Source organism: Amphiura filiformis, unplaced genomic scaffold (genome assembly GCF_039555335.1).
Source record: "Amphiura filiformis unplaced genomic scaffold, Afil_fr2py scaffold_59, whole genome shotgun sequence".
NCBI classification, from domain to species: domain Eukaryota; kingdom Metazoa; phylum Echinodermata; class Ophiuroidea; order Amphilepidida; family Amphiuridae; genus Amphiura; species Amphiura filiformis.
This window is the reverse complement of record NW_027305523.1, coordinates 370,961-388,155: the sequence shown is the minus strand read 5'-3', so window position 1 is coordinate 388,155 and position 17,195 is coordinate 370,961. Positions and strand designations below refer to the sequence as shown.

At 35.7% G+C, this 17,195-nt stretch overlaps 2 protein-coding genes across 2 annotated transcripts in view; both read left to right on the top strand.

Moving 5' to 3' along the window:
- LOC140144499 (uncharacterized) overlaps nt 1-2,472 on the top strand; it is a 175,455-nt gene extending 172,983 nt beyond the window's left edge. Inside the window, exon 6 of the mRNA XM_072166309.1 lies at nt 2,228-2,472. Coding sequence (XP_072022410.1) covers nt 2,228-2,472 — 245 coding nt within the window. The remainder of the gene's footprint in view (nt 1-2,227) is intronic.
- Nucleotides 2,473-2,511: 39 nt separating this feature from the next.
- Nucleotides 2,512-17,195, top strand: part of LOC140144493 (ras-associated and pleckstrin homology domains-containing protein 1-like) — a 29,665-nt gene continuing 14,981 nt past the window's right edge. The window contains exons 1-7 of the mRNA XM_072166303.1: nt 2,512-2,889; nt 3,720-3,869; nt 4,577-4,736; nt 6,431-6,555; nt 11,564-11,779; nt 12,785-12,895; nt 16,326-16,424. Of these exons, the coding sequence (XP_072022404.1) occupies nt 2,581-2,889; nt 3,720-3,869; nt 4,577-4,736; nt 6,431-6,555; nt 11,564-11,779; nt 12,785-12,895; nt 16,326-16,424 (1,170 nt within the window). The 5' untranslated portion in view covers nt 2,512-2,580. The remainder of the gene's footprint in view (nt 2,890-3,719; nt 3,870-4,576; nt 4,737-6,430; nt 6,556-11,563; nt 11,780-12,784; nt 12,896-16,325; nt 16,425-17,195) is intronic.

The window sequence follows — 17,195 nt, the reverse complement described above, 5'->3', positions numbered from 1 at the left end:
GTTAACATGAAGCCTCGAAACAAAAAAAAAATGACTTGCTGTGATAATTTAATTTTTGTCACAACTGAAATTCAATACTTAGAAGCAAAGCATGAAAATTAGTAATTGTGATATTTTTACCTATTTTTTTATGTCAACTTGTAGTAGTTAGCCAAATATTTTACTTTTATGATCACCTGTGTTGTTAACTGAAGCCTCCGAAACACAAATCGCTTGAATTGCCAATTCTAAAAATAACTCCAATTTCTGTGAAACTTGGCTGGGAGGTTCCTTTCATCAAGTAGTATTTGTACATGAAGTTAGACATTCACATTATTTTAGGAACCCAATTAAAACTTAAAAAATATGTTTAAGGTTTGGAAATTTCCATTGTAAATGACACTTGATGTTAAAAATTTTCAAAACTGCAATTACAAACATAGCAAAACATGGTATAAAATTTAGCTTATATCTGTTGACTTACTTTGGAATGGGATTTCACATGTATTCCAGCTTTCATGTCATAATTTTCTGAGGTTATGTAAAATACATTTTTTCTTAGATTTTAACCAAAATGTTATGCAAATGTCACATTTTTTATTAGAAATCAAAAGGTTTAAGCCTTGAAACATTATTTTACTGGAATTTAAGTTGCTTCTATGCATGATTTCAGTAAACAGAAACATATTTAAGTGGTTTGAAATTTTGACCCTAAAAATCAAAAGTTACACCCTTTACTGTGAAAATGACCGTATACAAGCATTTTCATTCACATGCACCTATGATACAGAAAACTTGTTTCACATTTAATAAAAAAATTAAATTGAGTGTAAATTAAACACCTTTCACTTATATTTGATTTAGAACACAAATGCACTTTATAAAGCAAACACTCTTGTATGCTAAAGGTTTGTACCAGATTTCTTCGCTCACGTTGTCATGTTTGTCTGTTTAATGTCATATAGAAAGCAGACACTCCCAGTTATTGTGAATTTGTCTGCCGCTGTGGATCACAAGGATTACTGCAAAATATCACTATTCCATAGATTCCTCATTGGTTTATAGATTGTATCCTGAGGAAATAGGTACAAGATATCCCACTAGATAAACTGTGTATAGAAACCAAAGGTTAACTACGTCCAAATCTCAACAGACTGGATAGCTGCTAGCTCATATTATGTCCAGGGTTGTCAACAATTTTTAGCCTGTAACACCGGTCAAGTCATCAAAAAGTCACCCCATTTTTTTCTTAAATGTTGGTTTCAATGAGATAGGAAACTACAGGAAGTCGCAGGAGCCAATATTTAAAAGACCCAATTTTTCTTTTAACAATTGGTTTTTATGAGACAGAAAATGTTCAAAAGTCTCAGGGAAAAACTTCAAAAGTCACCCAATTGGGCTACCAAATTGCAGCTTTGGCAACCTAAAGTATATCATGTCCTAAAATCAAAGTTAAGCTTTGATATCTGTAGGAACCATCTAAGATGAGACACACTGTTTATATCATGGATATGACTGGGACGGGACTGGGAACCATCCAAGACCAGACACGCTAGATCCAATCAATTACTCTTCATTTCACTTGAATCAATTGGATTAGAACACAACCTACACTTGTCTTAGGCTGTATTAGGTATCTAAACCTATTATTCAATTTAAGAGTTTGTTGCATGGCCACATGGTGCACAAGAGAAAACTTTGTTTTCACCTGACTCGGATTAAGTAAGGGTTATATTTAGCTGCGGGTAGAGTGGTATATTTCTAGTTATTTTTAGAAGTGATGCAAGGGTGTCATATGTTGTCAAGTACTGTGTTCTGTATGGTAATCCTCTGGTTTGTCAAGAAATGAGACAATATTTTGAAATATTACAGATTCTTTCAATTTAGTTTTGTCTGTACTACTAACTTCATAGTTTAAAGTTGTGTTTTGTTTTTACTCATTTATGTTATAGAGTTTACTTATTGCACCAATATAATTGTTATTGTACGATACAGTCATTAACATGTTTAACAAACTAGATACTAACATTAATCTTATCCCATCAAAGATATGGCTTAGAATACTCTGATTTCCAAGAGCGTTGCTGTTCAATACCCAAGCATGTTGAAATCAATTTATATTGAAGATTCCAACTTTTTACAAACAGTATGTGCTAAAAGTTGTGATGTTTAACGGCCGTTCAATGTATTGGATTGCTGATACTGACTCCTGTCTTATTTTTGATCTCTTTTTATCTTTCTGCTACAGAAACACAAGATGTCGACCTTGATGCATTATTGGGTGACCTATGCAAGATGGAGCAGAGTCTTAATGTCAAAACAGATTCAACAGACTATGATGCACAGAACTCAAACTCTGTCCCCATGTTTCCTAGCTATTCAGACTTGGGCAAACCAGCACCTCCAGCAGTTAAACCCAAACCAAAAGCAGCTTCACCCACATCACAGCAAATGTCACCTCCTCCTCCTCCTTATCCTCCACCAGCACGGTAGAGGGGAGGAGGATCAGGACTTGCCACACCACCACCTCCCCCAACTGATGCTGTAGATAGTAGCAGTGAACCTCTACCACCTCCACCTCCACCATCACAAGATGCTAGTATGGCTGATGATGGGCCATGGGTTCCAAATGTAGGACCACCTCCAAATTTTGAGCCACGGCCACCGCCACAAGAATCAAAGCAAGCACCACCCCCACCAGTGAAACCCAAACCAGCTGTATCTCCTCCGCCACCAGTGGCACCAAAGCCATCATCAGATGAGAAAGGTACACCGACAAGATCAGGACCACCTTTGGCGTTGACGATAAACCCTCCGTCAAGTCCTCCTCCAGCAGAAGCACCTGGCAAATTGGTATCATCACCGACTGGTACACATTTAGGGCAAGAAAGTGGTGGCGCCACATCACCTGTAAGTTAAAACATCAGGAAATTATTGAACAATGTGTTTATTTGAAAGTCTTTTCATAAATCATACCCAGTATACTGAACATGTCAATCCAGGGGTGTGATTCTTTAGGATTTTTCCCGATTTCAAAATGTACGTAACTGTAACGATTTTCAGCCCATTTTAGGGTATTTTGGCCCAATTTCACACAGTTTTTCAAGATTTTCTACTACTTTCAGGATATTTCACAAGCTTTGAATCACACCCAGCCAATCTTTATCTTCTGGACCTATACTAGATTGTGGGCTGCTATATGTGTAGAATATCATGAACTGTATTTTATTTATTTTAATTTTGGTACAGGTATCATTTTAAAAGCGAGTTTTTTTATTATTAAAGAATGGGTTCATATCAGAATCAGATCACTTGACCTAGCCTGTCTGGCACAGGTCATGTCTGCACTTATATTATGAACACTCAACCAGAACTGGCCTATTGATTGAATCAGTCACGGCCATCCACCTTACTCTTTTTTAGAAACTGACTTTAAGTTTCATATTGATGTGCTTTATACCTGCCAAGTATAAGGGTAGTAAATAATATCATTGTATGCCAAACCTTTTACATTAGCAGATAGGCGAGGTCTGCTTGTTCTCTGTTGACAAGGGGCAGTCTTCAGTCAGTAGTCTTGTCTCATTCTTAGGTACTTTTTCCTGAAGAAGTCAGAGCTACTCCTGACGAAAGATTGACAGTTCTAAACTTGTCTGACTGTGTACCCGCTAAAAACTTACCAATTGTTATGAACTGTTGTAAAAGCCTATACCACAACTTATTCAATTTGCTTTCTTTTACAGTTATCACAAAGTGTGAGGGTGAAACTAAAGGATTTTGAAACTCAATTGATGAACGACACAACATTAACAGAGGATGAGAAACAGGCCAAACTTAAAGCAGAGAAGATCAAGATTGCGTTAGAAAAACTTAAAAAAGCACGGGTACAAAAGGTAAGCAGAATGTGATCCTCTTTTAATGTGGATCATTTTCTATTAATGATCATGATCATATCAGCCACAGTGATTGAGAAGTAAATAGTTTTGATCAAATACTGGTCGATATTTTGCAAATGTTACCAGCAATTATGCATTCTTAAGTCATTGGCTATGGTTTACCTTGTTAGTGCTGAATGTCATTGGTTTCTGCATGACGTCTATCACACGGTAGATGGCAGCAACCATGCTGTTGCAGAAGACACTTGTTGAGGCGAAAGTATGCAGCGCGTTCTAAAGCATAATATGCTAACACAATCGAAGTATGCGCAACTAAAATGGTAAACAAGTTTCGTTCATTTCAGAAAAGGGAAGTTTTCATGATGGTAACTTAATTTTTGTTAAATAAAACTGTTTAGTTATAAATTAAAATAATATTTAACTGACTAAGAATGAGAATGAAGGATAGGCATTTTTGTTTTTACTATCCTCTACCTTGTGATAGACAACAGGCAGGTCCAATATATTTTACTTGACCTGCCTGTCGTCAAAAATTCCTATTGTGTATTCTCCAAGTCATTACTAGGGACTTCAACTGTTAGCAGTGCTGAGACTGGTGCATTTGTGACTGCTAATAAGTTATAAAAATGTTCCTTTGATAAAAATATTTTCAAATTATTAATAAAGTTAGCCTAACCTTTAATATGATATTTGATTCCATTCAGTTAATAGTGAAAGTGTTCACAGAAGACAACAGCGCCAAGACAATCTTTGTGGATGAGACGATGTCAACAAGGGCTGTAGTACACACATTGGTTGAGAAGAACCATTTTGATGAGAAGCCAGATTATTCTGTTGTAGAGCAAATACCAGATCTCTATATGGGTAGGATATATGGCACATAATAATATCATATCTATGTGATATCCACATACTGACAAATACTTGAGTACTATAAACCATCTCTATTTGCTGATTGTACGGTCATCTCAAAACGAGTTTCTACCTGTAAAGTGCGTATTGCGAGTGCGTACTCCTGTCAAACATATGATTCACTTGCTGTGTACGCTTTGCAAAAGCCTTCTGGCGCGTTGCTAGAAGAAACAAAAATACACTTTTTGCGCATGCATTTGCAGGGAGAACCTCGTTTTGGTAACAAGATGGCGGATCCGTACAAAGAGCGAATATAACCCAATGAAGTGCCCTATGAAATTCATCGAGTATGTGTAGTGACCATAGCAAAATGGTCTTTGCACTGCATATCATTTGATGACATCATCCTCTATAGTCATTGTATACAAAGGGATGGTCTGTAGTTATCTAAGGTTTGTCAATATGCAGGAATTGCAATGATATTAGTAGTTACAGCATTGGAGGGACAAATTACTAGACTGTGGTTCACCTCAACGTTTGGTAGTGATGTCAACGCTTTACGTTTTCACTGTAGTCAAGTGATTACTTTATGTGCGCAGCTAGATGCTGTAACCAACAAAATACTCATCTACATCACCACCAAACTTGAGGTAAACAAGAGTTTAGGCAATCAAATGTACTCTTATAGCAGCAGTGTTTAATTACTGCCAACAAATCTTTTAATCATGTAAATAAAAGTGAATGAATTCAGGCATGACCAAAATCAAGATGCTTATGCTGGTTTCATACTTTCTTGCCTTTTGCTGCTTTGCCGCTCTGAAGATGATTTTACTTCACTGCGCAGTCGCACCAGAAACGCTAGCGTAGCGGTGACCAGCGGAAAGCCAATATATCAATCACTCCACAGCTTTGCCGAGGTGGCAGCATGGCTGGAAGTTGAATTCAAATCAACTCGGAGCGGTGCCGCTCTGACGAACAAAATATGAATTTGGAGCGGTGCTTAGTGGCAAGAGTGGCTTTCAGACTCATGCCGCTGTCGCTCAGCGATGTGCCGCTCCGCTTGCCGACAAGGAGGCAATTTTTAAAATCAACTTACAAATCAAAACAAGACTCTGAAAAAGATTTTAATTATCATCAACAGACTCGGTAAAATCCTTACAATAAGCATACCGTAAACGTTCGCCTAATGGCGCTATGGGCTCCCTTGTCAGAAATGGAATTTTAGACACAAACTAAAGTGCCCTCCCATAAAAATCCCAGCAGCAAATAAGGGCACACGCCCTTAATTCTTGTTGCAATTTTTAGAGGAGGGAGCTCTCTATTTGTACATGAAATTTACCCCAAGGCCAAAGAGTCCAGGTGTGCCATTAAGCGAACGTTTACTGTATTTGATTGCAAAGTTATTTTGAACCTTTGTAATGCCCATTTTCTGATGCTTCCTATTTTTGCCTGTATCTCAATTTTATAATTGCTGCCTTTAGGGTGGTTAGATCTGATTGCATCACAAATAGTTTCAGGGAATTATAATATTTTGCAGATTACCTTTCACAAATTAAGCATAGTGTTAACTGTCCAGCACATATTATTTTCCACAAGGTCCTATGTACACGCTTGACTTTGCGCATATATGCGATGGTTAATGCATAATAGAAACCTTGCAACAGATTATAATAGTGTATGTTTAATTGTTGTATTTGTACTTACAGAGAGAGTAGTAGAAGACCATGAGCATCTTGTGACAGATGTGATGGCAAATTGGACCAGGGATACCAACAACAGGCTGCTATTTGCAGAAAGGAGGGAGAAATATGCACTATTTAAAAATCCACAGGTTAGTGAGATGTAGGGAATGTGCCTAATAGGTGGTAGGCCTTTCAAGGAATTAATCTGTTCCAACCTCCAAAGTATAATGCTAATACCTATTATTGACAAGGGACGGTCTTCAGTGAACGGCTCTTTTTAGTAGGCAAGGAGCGGTCATGTCTCATTCTTAGGTACTTTGTCCTGAAGAAGTCAGAGCTACTCCTGATGAAAGCTTGACAGCGAACCCGCTAAAACTTACTAATTGGAACCATTGCACTCAAGATTTATGGTGTCTGTCTTTGATATGATTAGTTAGATGTTAGCCTCATCACCTTACATCTCTTCCTACAATCAGGCTCAAGTGTTCTCAGACATCAGCAGGTTGTTCTTATACTGTGTACCTCAAGTTTGGTAGTGACAACAATTTTTTGTGGTTGCACCGCAAGCGTGTCAACCAACCGCTATTGTATGTGTGTGTACACTCTGCACGATTATATGATTCTACTACTCTGACCAGCAAATATGCACTTACGTCACTTCCGAAGTTGAGACAAAGCACAGTATATTTTAATGAGTCAACTTTATATCCCCTAATCAAATCAAAGAGAAGGAAAAAGTGGAAATATTAGCAAAACTAGAAGTTGGTAAAAGAAGTAAGATATTAATGTTCAAACCTGAGAAAAGGATGATGGGATTCAAAATAAGTGAAATTTATTAAAATTAAAAGTAGGCAATGTATTTTAAATTGATGCGCACGCTTATGGTACTGCAATTTTGTCTTGAAGCATACCTTGATGGGTAGTATATTATCAATGTCATTTCTAACCTAAGGATTAAGTTTAAAGCTTAATAGTAGCAACAGACAAATTAATGTTCTAATGTGATGATATATTCGCTTCATGATCTGACCGTACTTACTTATCCTTACCAATCATATAGTGCTTTATAGCATCCTCAACTGTAATAAAAAATGTTCACACAGCATATTCAATTAAAGCGAGACCCAGCGACATTCTGTTCAATGTTCATAGCTCTTGGGTGAGTGAAGGACACATATTGCCAATAGGAACTGAATGAGGCCCATGTTAACAACATGGCAATTTACAAGTCACTTGGTGTGTCATAGGTTTTATTGACACAAGAAACAATCAATGATTCACAATTGAATAGGTTTGTGAGGCCCATGCAGTAGACTCTGATTTCAGTTTCGTCTTCTGTAGCTATGGTTGTAAAGCAGAGAAGATGTCTTACCATTCCCAGAATCCTTTGCAACATGATACATCGCCGCGCCTCATTTCATGAAATGACACTCCCATTATTTTGTAAAGGTTCTCTTTGTTTTCATTTTGAGAATAGATTGGTCAAGCATGGGTCTATAATCAAGAAATGAACATAATTTTCAAGATCTGAATGTGCTCTGTTCATTGAGGTACATTTCATCACTATCGACCCATGCTGCACTAGATAGCAAATCAGTTCAACAAATTGAAATAGGAGCAATGCATTATGGGAAGTGTAAGATATCTCTAGTTGTAAAGCAAAGCAATCAAACTGTTTTCAACAGCATTGGTTAACAAGAATATAAATGTTGCACATGAAATAATCTATAAGCAAGCTCTACTCTTGGAAATTAGAAGACCTTACAACTGGGTAGTCGATCAGAAACGATGTTAAAAAACTAGGCAAAGTGTCTTGTTGCACTCTGTTCACTGCTGACAGTGTTCTCAAACATATGTACCTCATGTAAGATTAATTCATTTAGGGGGAGTGGGTGCATCAAACAGTTCCTAAAGTACAAGTTTGATATAAAATAGCAAAATTTATGTTCTTTGCATAAATTACTAAAAGCTGCATATTACTAATTCCTTAAAAAATGAAACCAAATCAATGCACTTGTGCTGGATAATAATGTTGTTTAATGCAGTTATCCCTGTGGGGGATCATGCATTAGACACATTGCCATCTCACCAGACATAAATTGATGCCTAATTTCTCGTAATATTCTGTTATTAACCGTAAATATGATATGTGTATTTGATTTTCAAGACAATTTAAAATGCAAACAGAAACCTTGAACTTCCAGGATGTATTTTTAACTGTAAATTAGGAGTAACAGGCTGTAACCCTTTGAAGTGAAACATGGTTCCAAGGATGTAAGATCATTATGTTTCACAGTGCTTTAAAACTTGTTGAGACTTGGTTTGATGGTTCCGATTTCATTTCAGACCTGGCAGAGCATAGGTAGAGAGGCTTTAGGGCAGATAGAGCATGTTCTCCATTCCTATTTACAAGAGCCTTACATGTTTATAAGTCATCAATCAGTTGTGGGATATAATTAAAACTAGTGTTTATACTAAGGAGAAAGAGTCAACACAATGTGTGTTTGAGTTGACACAGGCAGTATGTGACTACATACTGAGATTTGTCCTGGTTATGTTAGTAAATGTCATTGCAGGTGTACAGACCTTAAAGTGAGCTATTCCAGTTGACATCCATACACCCTCTATGGACGACATGATGTTAATCTCCCACACAGGGAGTGAAGATTCTAAATGGAGTCACCCATCCAGATATGTGTATGGATTTCAAATAGAATTGCCCAATAAGAGAACATGGAACAACTTTGTTTAAAAAATACAACTGCTGATGATTCAGTTGGCATCTTTCTTTGTTTTGGATTAGGACTAGATTGGATTATTTTTATATCAACTGAGCTAATGAATGGCGAAAATAATTTAATGTTGATACGGAATATTGGATGTTTTTCTTGTCAACAAACAAACAAAACCTAATTTGAACATATGTTGTATGAATCGGTCTTCAATCAATTAACATCATTTGGATTATGTTTTGCTTTATTGTCTTCATGATGCAAATGTTATGAAGCCTCCTTTGAAAAAAGTGGTGAAGATTTTAATTGCTGCAAGCTGAAACCAAGTTTAATCAGACTAAATCAGCTCCTTATTTAATTCGAGATCATGGGGAGGGCTGTATTTCAAGTTGTATATCACCCACGTCCAAAAACAATGAAAATGGTATTTTTCCATGGAAAGTCATGTATCTCGTTTAGGATATCAAAAACAGTAAAAAGGGTAGGCCTACCATAGTCGCACAGATGTCACTTGAAAAGGTAACTAACTCGGCACCCAGATGCCGAACGGGCAATTGAAATTAGCGTGAAATTCAACAAAAAACTAGTTTGCCTTCAGGTGTTTTGATGATTGATCGCTATCAGCCTCCATTCATTATGGATACCTAAAGAAAATAGCCGTGTAATACTTGTTTTGGGTCCATTTTACACGAATGAAAATACTTGCTTTGGGTACCTTTTGAAATTCCTTATACAATTGTGATATAAAACCTGAAATACAAGTCCTCCCTCCCCCTTGCCAAGTTCATCACAAGGTAGTCTTTAGATTTAGTCAAATCAGCCCATCATTTTACGTTTAACAATGTACCAATTATATTAGGATGAGAATGAGGCAAGCAATTACCTTGTCCATGACACACTAGACTAACTAAGTTAACCTAGACATTGGATCTTAGCCTTGTTTCCTTCATGTTCCTGATTGTAATTAAATGTTCCTGTACTTGACACCTTAAGAGATTGACATGAACAATTTAACACTTGACACCTGTCTTATAGTACACAGCTTTTAATAAGCCATTGTCAGTAATCAAGACTAAAGCTATGTATGACGCAAGCCATTTATGGAGTGAAAAAAGAAAGAATGAAGACTCTGATAAGCTGTTCTTCGTACCTAAAAATCTGATAATAGCCAGAGGTTAAAATGTGAATTTTGGAATTTATAGGGTCAGGCACTACTTCTGATATTACGCTTCAGATTAAAATTGCAACCATATTCGCAGTACAACTTCAGAGTAAAGTTTAGTTTATTCTATTTCATCCTAATTTCTCAGGTTTGACATAAGTATATCACTACTTTTACTTAAATCTAGTTTTGCTTATATTTTCACTTTTTCCTTTGAAAAGAATGAAGGGAAAGGGATAATGAAAGGGATAAAGTTGAAATCATAAATTATGATATATTCTACAATAGTGCAATAAGCATATTATCTGGTGATTTGTGACAGCTCTTAAAGAAAGTCAAAAGTAATTGGGGACATTATATATGACACATAATTCCCTAATTACAGTGTCAAGAAAATAGTTCAGTGGACGTTGGAAAAAGCAATTAGTACAAGGACAATTACTCAATCTGTTTAGTAACTTTCAAGGTTAATTCATTGCAATTTACAGAATTAGGGGCACGGTATGAATAGTCACCAAATGATAAATACTAATGCAATTATTGTCAAAGCTAATTGCTATTCATTATCTATTGCTAAAATCCTGGCATCTCTATAATTAAAGACAGAGATAAAAAGAATTTATCGCGTCTGACGTCATCTGTCATCAAACTCGAGCACGGTTTGTTTACAAGTGTCTTGATGATGACTTGCTGAACGCGGCGGTATAGCCGATCGCCTTATTGTTAATTTTGCACTTTCAAACATGCAAACCATCTCAAAAGTTAGGTCTTTATAGGAAACTTTCTTTGGCGAAGGCACCATGTCAACAATGCCTAGAAAAGCTGCTTTTTGCCTTGTAAAAGTACGTAATTTTTCGCCATTTGCTGCTGTTCCTTTTCTCCGATCAGCACCAGATAGATCGGTCTTCCTTTTACGCGCTATTAACCTATGTTTACCAATCAAGGATCGTAATTGACAGTGACATTTGTGAGGAGTTGCTCCCTATTTTTACATGTATTTAAATTTCATGTGTGCTGGATCAGATTGCACCTATGTGATGTCATAAAGAAATGAAACTCAGAAAAACAGCAATCAACCAATAGAAAGCAAAATAAAACATGATTATAGCAATCAACCAGTTTTATAAAATTACCTCAATATAAAATTACCTCAATATTGTTCATAGGCATATAGTGTCTAAACAAAAAAGGTCAATCTTTTAATAATGTGAAATTCTTGACTTTTAACAATAATGTGTCTTATTTGTTACTCTCTTTCCACAGCACTTTTTATTGTCAAGTAACACATCTCAGGCTGCTACAGAGTTTGCAGAGAAATCCAAGCAAGCTTTAATTGATGAATTCTTTTCCTCCTTCAATCATGTTCCCGAGTTAGAAGGGCCTCTTTTCTTGAAGACTGAAGGCAAGAAATCATGGAAGAAATATTATTGTTTGCTGAGAGCATCAGGGTTGTACTACTCACCGAAAGGAAAATCCAAGGTACAGTAGATTTATATCAATAGAACTGGCCTACTTCTTGGGAAAATAAATCATGTAATAGAAAGTCAGACATTAAAGACACTATCAATGATTCGCTAAATCTAAAAATCATCAAATACATGCATTTTTGTAAAAAGTATATATGTGCCAACATAACCTGAAAGTGATGAGACTTAAAATACCCTAATAAGGGTAAGATGTCATAATCTGTCAATGTGTGAAGGGTCTGTCCTTATGGACACTTATACCACACATAACTGTATGGCGCTTTATATTTATCAATACTGCCATTTCTTCCCTGTTGCCAATTTTTTCATATGAAAAAATATATCTAATGACAATTTTCTTGACAGAGCCTTCAAAAAACTAGCTATTCCTACCATTTTTACATTTTTTTTTCTTGCAAATCACTTTTTTATTGAGAATTTATGGCAGCTTAAATGCTTTGTATGTATTTAACCAGAAGTCCCATAAAAATAATTTTCTTTTGTTTTTAAAATTAAGGCTAAAATAAAAAGTTATGCATGTGATTAAACAAAGACGTAAATTTTGTTGAAATATTTGTCCATATCATCTCAATCCAATTATACACACAAGGTGGTGCATATTATTTTTGATATCAGTCACTCATCCAGCATCCCTTAAAAGTGCCATTTACATTTACTAGATTAGCCTCTCACATCAAATTTCCTACAGATGAAAATTAGCACATCAAAATTGACTTGCACCTTAAATATGTAGGGAAAATATCCATTGAGACCCTGCAGGATGATTTTGGCATTTATGCAGATGAATTTGTGCAAGCTCCTTTAGGCTAGCGTGAGCGAGTAAGGAGCTTATCAGACGTCTTAATTCACTATGATGTTTGCCACTATACCATGTAGTACAACTCTACTACCACTCCAACAAATTCCATAAGGATAAATATATTTGGTGTTATCGCTGTATTTTTGGTTTGCTGATATGTTGGTATGATCACTGATGTGTATGTTGTGTTAATTACAGTTATCCAAGGATCTGGTTTGTCTGGTACAATTTGAGCATTATAGTGTATACAATGGTGTAGGTTGGAAGAAGAAGTATAAATCACCCACGGATCACTGCTTTGCACTCAAGGTAAGTACCATATCACATTGGAATATTCATATATGTTATGCAGGTTGATGTGTCCTTTTCATTATTGTGTTGCTCGCTTGTATCTAACACTGTTCATCACACATGGAATAGGACAGTGTATGTCACAACTGAGTCTATAACAAACAGCCAGATTTACACTTACAAATAGATATGTGATGCAATCAAGGCAAATTACTTGTTTGTTACTCAAATGTGTTATGAGATGAGGCTAAATAATATCTTATAATGGTGTATTGTTTCTGTGACATGATAATAATCATGACTTTAGAACCATGTGTGATTTTATGATATTAAATTGATCAATTGAATCAGCCAAATTTCTTGTGTTTGTCAGGTCAACAGCAGTTTTGACATAATATCATATTTAGACTTTAAGTCTCTCATAGAATTCCCCATTTTAAAATGGTCAAAATAGCCAGTGGTCTTTGTTTCGCTTTTAATAATAATAATAATAATAATTCAATCTTATGTAGCATATTACATCAAAGACCACAAGGCGCTTCACAATTAAAAAACATAAGTACATAAAAACAAAATGCCAATTTATACATCATTAAGAAATATCAAAAAGATATAGGCATGCGATGGACATTGCACAAAAGGGATTGCACGGAAATGACATGCAAATTGAGCAAAGAACTACCAAGTGAAATGTTCAAAGTGTCAACCTGAGTAACAAAGCAAAATAATTTTAACCAGACTAACAAGTTTTGTTTATCTAGTTATTTTACTTTAGCTTAAAATGGACAAAAAACCTTTCTTGACGTTTACTATTTTAGCATTTTGAGTAAAGAATAAAAAAATCAAATTTGATGGAAATCATACATTATATAGCTTTGAGCATACTAAAAGGGAAAGGTTCATGCCTGGTTTCCCCGGCTGGTTTCACATTCCAGAGTGTCAATCTCTCTTTTTACATTACATTGTATAATTTCCAATAAATATAGAGGATACCCCTCATTTATTCACAAGATTACCTTCATTCCATCACATCAGACAACAAAGAGGGGCTTTATCTTATACATATATGCCAGAATATTGAAAAAAAATTAAACATAATATCAAGCACGTCAATCCATAGAATAGAAACCCATGTTAAAAATTGTGATCATTTAGTGAGGTGCTGTGGTTTAGTATAGGAATGGGCATGAAGCCACACCTTTAATGAAAGCAAGCATTGATGTCTGAATAATGTGATTTTATGTGCGACTGATAATGTCAAGGATTAACCAAGGTCATTCATAGTGTTAAATCTTTAGTGTATGGTATATACACATATTTGTGCATCAACATAAGCTGACCTGGGAATACTAATTGATGGTCATTTATTAGTGATTTCTGGACCATTATTATAAAGTGCTTTGTAATGTATACATAGATTATAGTATTATACATGCACTTGTAGTCATAGGGCTTGTGTCTCTTCAGTAACGGCGGTTAAAGTTACTCCTCCTTTAGAAAATATTTGATGAAATTTCTACAAAATGACCAAATGTGTTTGAAAATACACTTTATTGGCACCAGGCGTAAGATAGTCATATCAATAGAATACACACATATTGATCTGGAGGCTAATATGCCAATTACTTGTACGATGCCAGCAGCAATTTATTTTGAATTTAAATGAACATAGTATCAGTATGCATTAAAGGAAAGTACACTTTATGAAGGGTAAGGTCGTGTACACTGGGTCCAGCAAGTCACTAGTACACAATTAGGTGATGATGGAGACAAAGTTAATTAAGGCCATAAAATGCCAAGGTATGGTTTTTATATTTCAACACATTTTAAGAGGAGCCGTTCACATTCTACTTGACAATATGTGCTTCAAAATAAGAAGGTTCTACCCAAAGCAATTATCAATGTCAATATAGCTTGACACCTTGGCAGATCACGTAAAGTGCATTGCTGAGTTGAAAGGTCAATAAAAGTACAGAGCCACAAATTTGAGATGTTAATGAAGAGAGAGGGTTGTGATATTCTATGAATTGATTATCATTTCAGCAGCTTGCACTCATATATTGTGCATCTGTTTAGTTATGTACATAGATATTATTTGAATTCTATGTATTCAGCTTTTTTGCAGCTGGCTAATAAAAAAAATAATTTATCAAATTTATACCATCCTCTAGTGAATTTGATAATAATTATGGGAATAATAATTTGCATAATTCATACAAAATTGAAGAGTCCCGAACTACTGAGGAAAGAAAATCATACTCACTCACTCATACACATCTCCCCTACCTAGGTGTCCCTAACTATAGACATGTATATAACATGTTTTTGAGCTTTTTTTTTTTAATTGCATGTGTATGATGCTATAGTTATAGGTTAATAAATGTGTGTTGGAAGTGAAATTGTGCAAAATAATGCAAGCGTATTGAGTTGTTGATGCGTCTACTGCAGGAGCCCTGAAGGGGGAGTGCATTAGACGCATCAACATCTCAGTGCAAGAGCATTTTTGTACAATTTCTCAAGCAAGCAGGGATACGCATTTATTAACCTATTTCATACACGGGAAAAAGATTTAATGATTTTTGATATTTTTATAACAAAATTATCACTAAAGTGTTGGAAAATACAAGCAAATATAAATGCATCAACCCGTAAGAAAAATGAATGCGTCTGTGCATATACACAATCAGTGCACGGTTTGCATTTTTCTAACACTTGCTCTGATTGGTTCTCGTGATCTAAGAGTGAATAAATGTGTCTGAATTCGAGTAACGAAATGTCAGATTTTGCAATGGCAGATTCAAAACAGTGCGTTTATGCAGTTGCGTCACCAGGGTACGGAACAAATCGCCCTTCTACGCATGTGTATATGTGCCCATCCACGACAAGCTTCCAGATGTCAGATGAAGCTGGTTGAGGTGTCATTCTAAAGCTGAAAGTACATTGTTACAAAATCTGCAATAAACAGAAAATGGTCCAGAGCCGACTTTGTGGTGGATGGTCACATATGCTGTTCGGGATTAGATTAGAATGCACTGTTCAAATCTGCCACTGCAAATTACATGGCGTTATTCTCAACTTACAGATTATAGCCCTATACTAAACGCGCAGCAAAATAAATGACATACATGCTCTTTATAATAATAATAAGAGAGATTCTTTATTCAAGAGTACTATATTTTACTTAAAAGAATATCACAAAGAAGATGGTTTCAAGTTGAATTCAGCAACAGGGTCAGGGTTTTAATCACAGCTAAAATATGCAGTCAAAATAAGTTGGTATAATGTTTTGACGGTTTTGGGTGTTGACATTAAATGACTGTATCCGTTTCATTTTGTAAATAATGTAACTGTTTGAGAGTTGTTTTTAACTCTACATATATACTTTAATGTCCACAAATATACTCATGCACCTATTTACTTATTGTATTTGTCTGTATTTCTGCTACAGCATCCACAAATCCAGCAGAAATCTAAATATATCAAGTATATGTGTGCTGAGGACTACAGGTCGTGTCAGAGGTGGATCACAGGTATCAGAATCGCCAAGGTAAGGTCTAGGCAACCATTCAGTAGTTCATATTCATGTATATCATGTTGGTAATTATAGGACAAGATGTAAACATATAGGTTATAGTCTATATATATATCTACCTCGAGTCACCGGCACTAGCTTTGAAGTTCAGCGTATTCTGCGTTAGCTTAGCGTTACTTGGTGTGTGTACATACTTTTACGCGCGTGGTCAACATGCCGCATATGTACACGCAAGAAACTACGCTAAGCCAACGCAGCACACGATGAACTTCAAAGCTAGTGCCGGTGACTCAAGGTAGATATACAGACTATAGATGGTAAATAATTTTGATCAGTGTAGATTGCCGAGTCCAAATATTTTGTTGCTTGTAATGGATTACTTTACAGAAATAATTTCATGACCAACTGATGATGGCTATATAATAGATTAAATTGATTTTTAGTTTACATTTACAGATATTTGTGTAGTCTATTCTTTCCCTCCAGTAGGCCAAAGTATAATTTTAATTCTTGACCAGGATTTTAACCTGTGTCCTCTGGGTATTAAGACCAGTCAAGCTTTCAAGGGACGCCAATGGCATCAGGGCCATTATAGTATACTAGGCCCAGCTAAGGTTCCAAATCCTACCTGCTCTCTATCAACAAGCATTAAGGATAAATAAAGCTTTGATGCAATTGGCTTCCTGCATAGCTCGGTTGGTGACCTTATTGTGCTGTATAATTTTGTGTCAGGGTAATTGCATATTTATGAATATTAATTAGCTTATTTGCATATTATTTCAAACC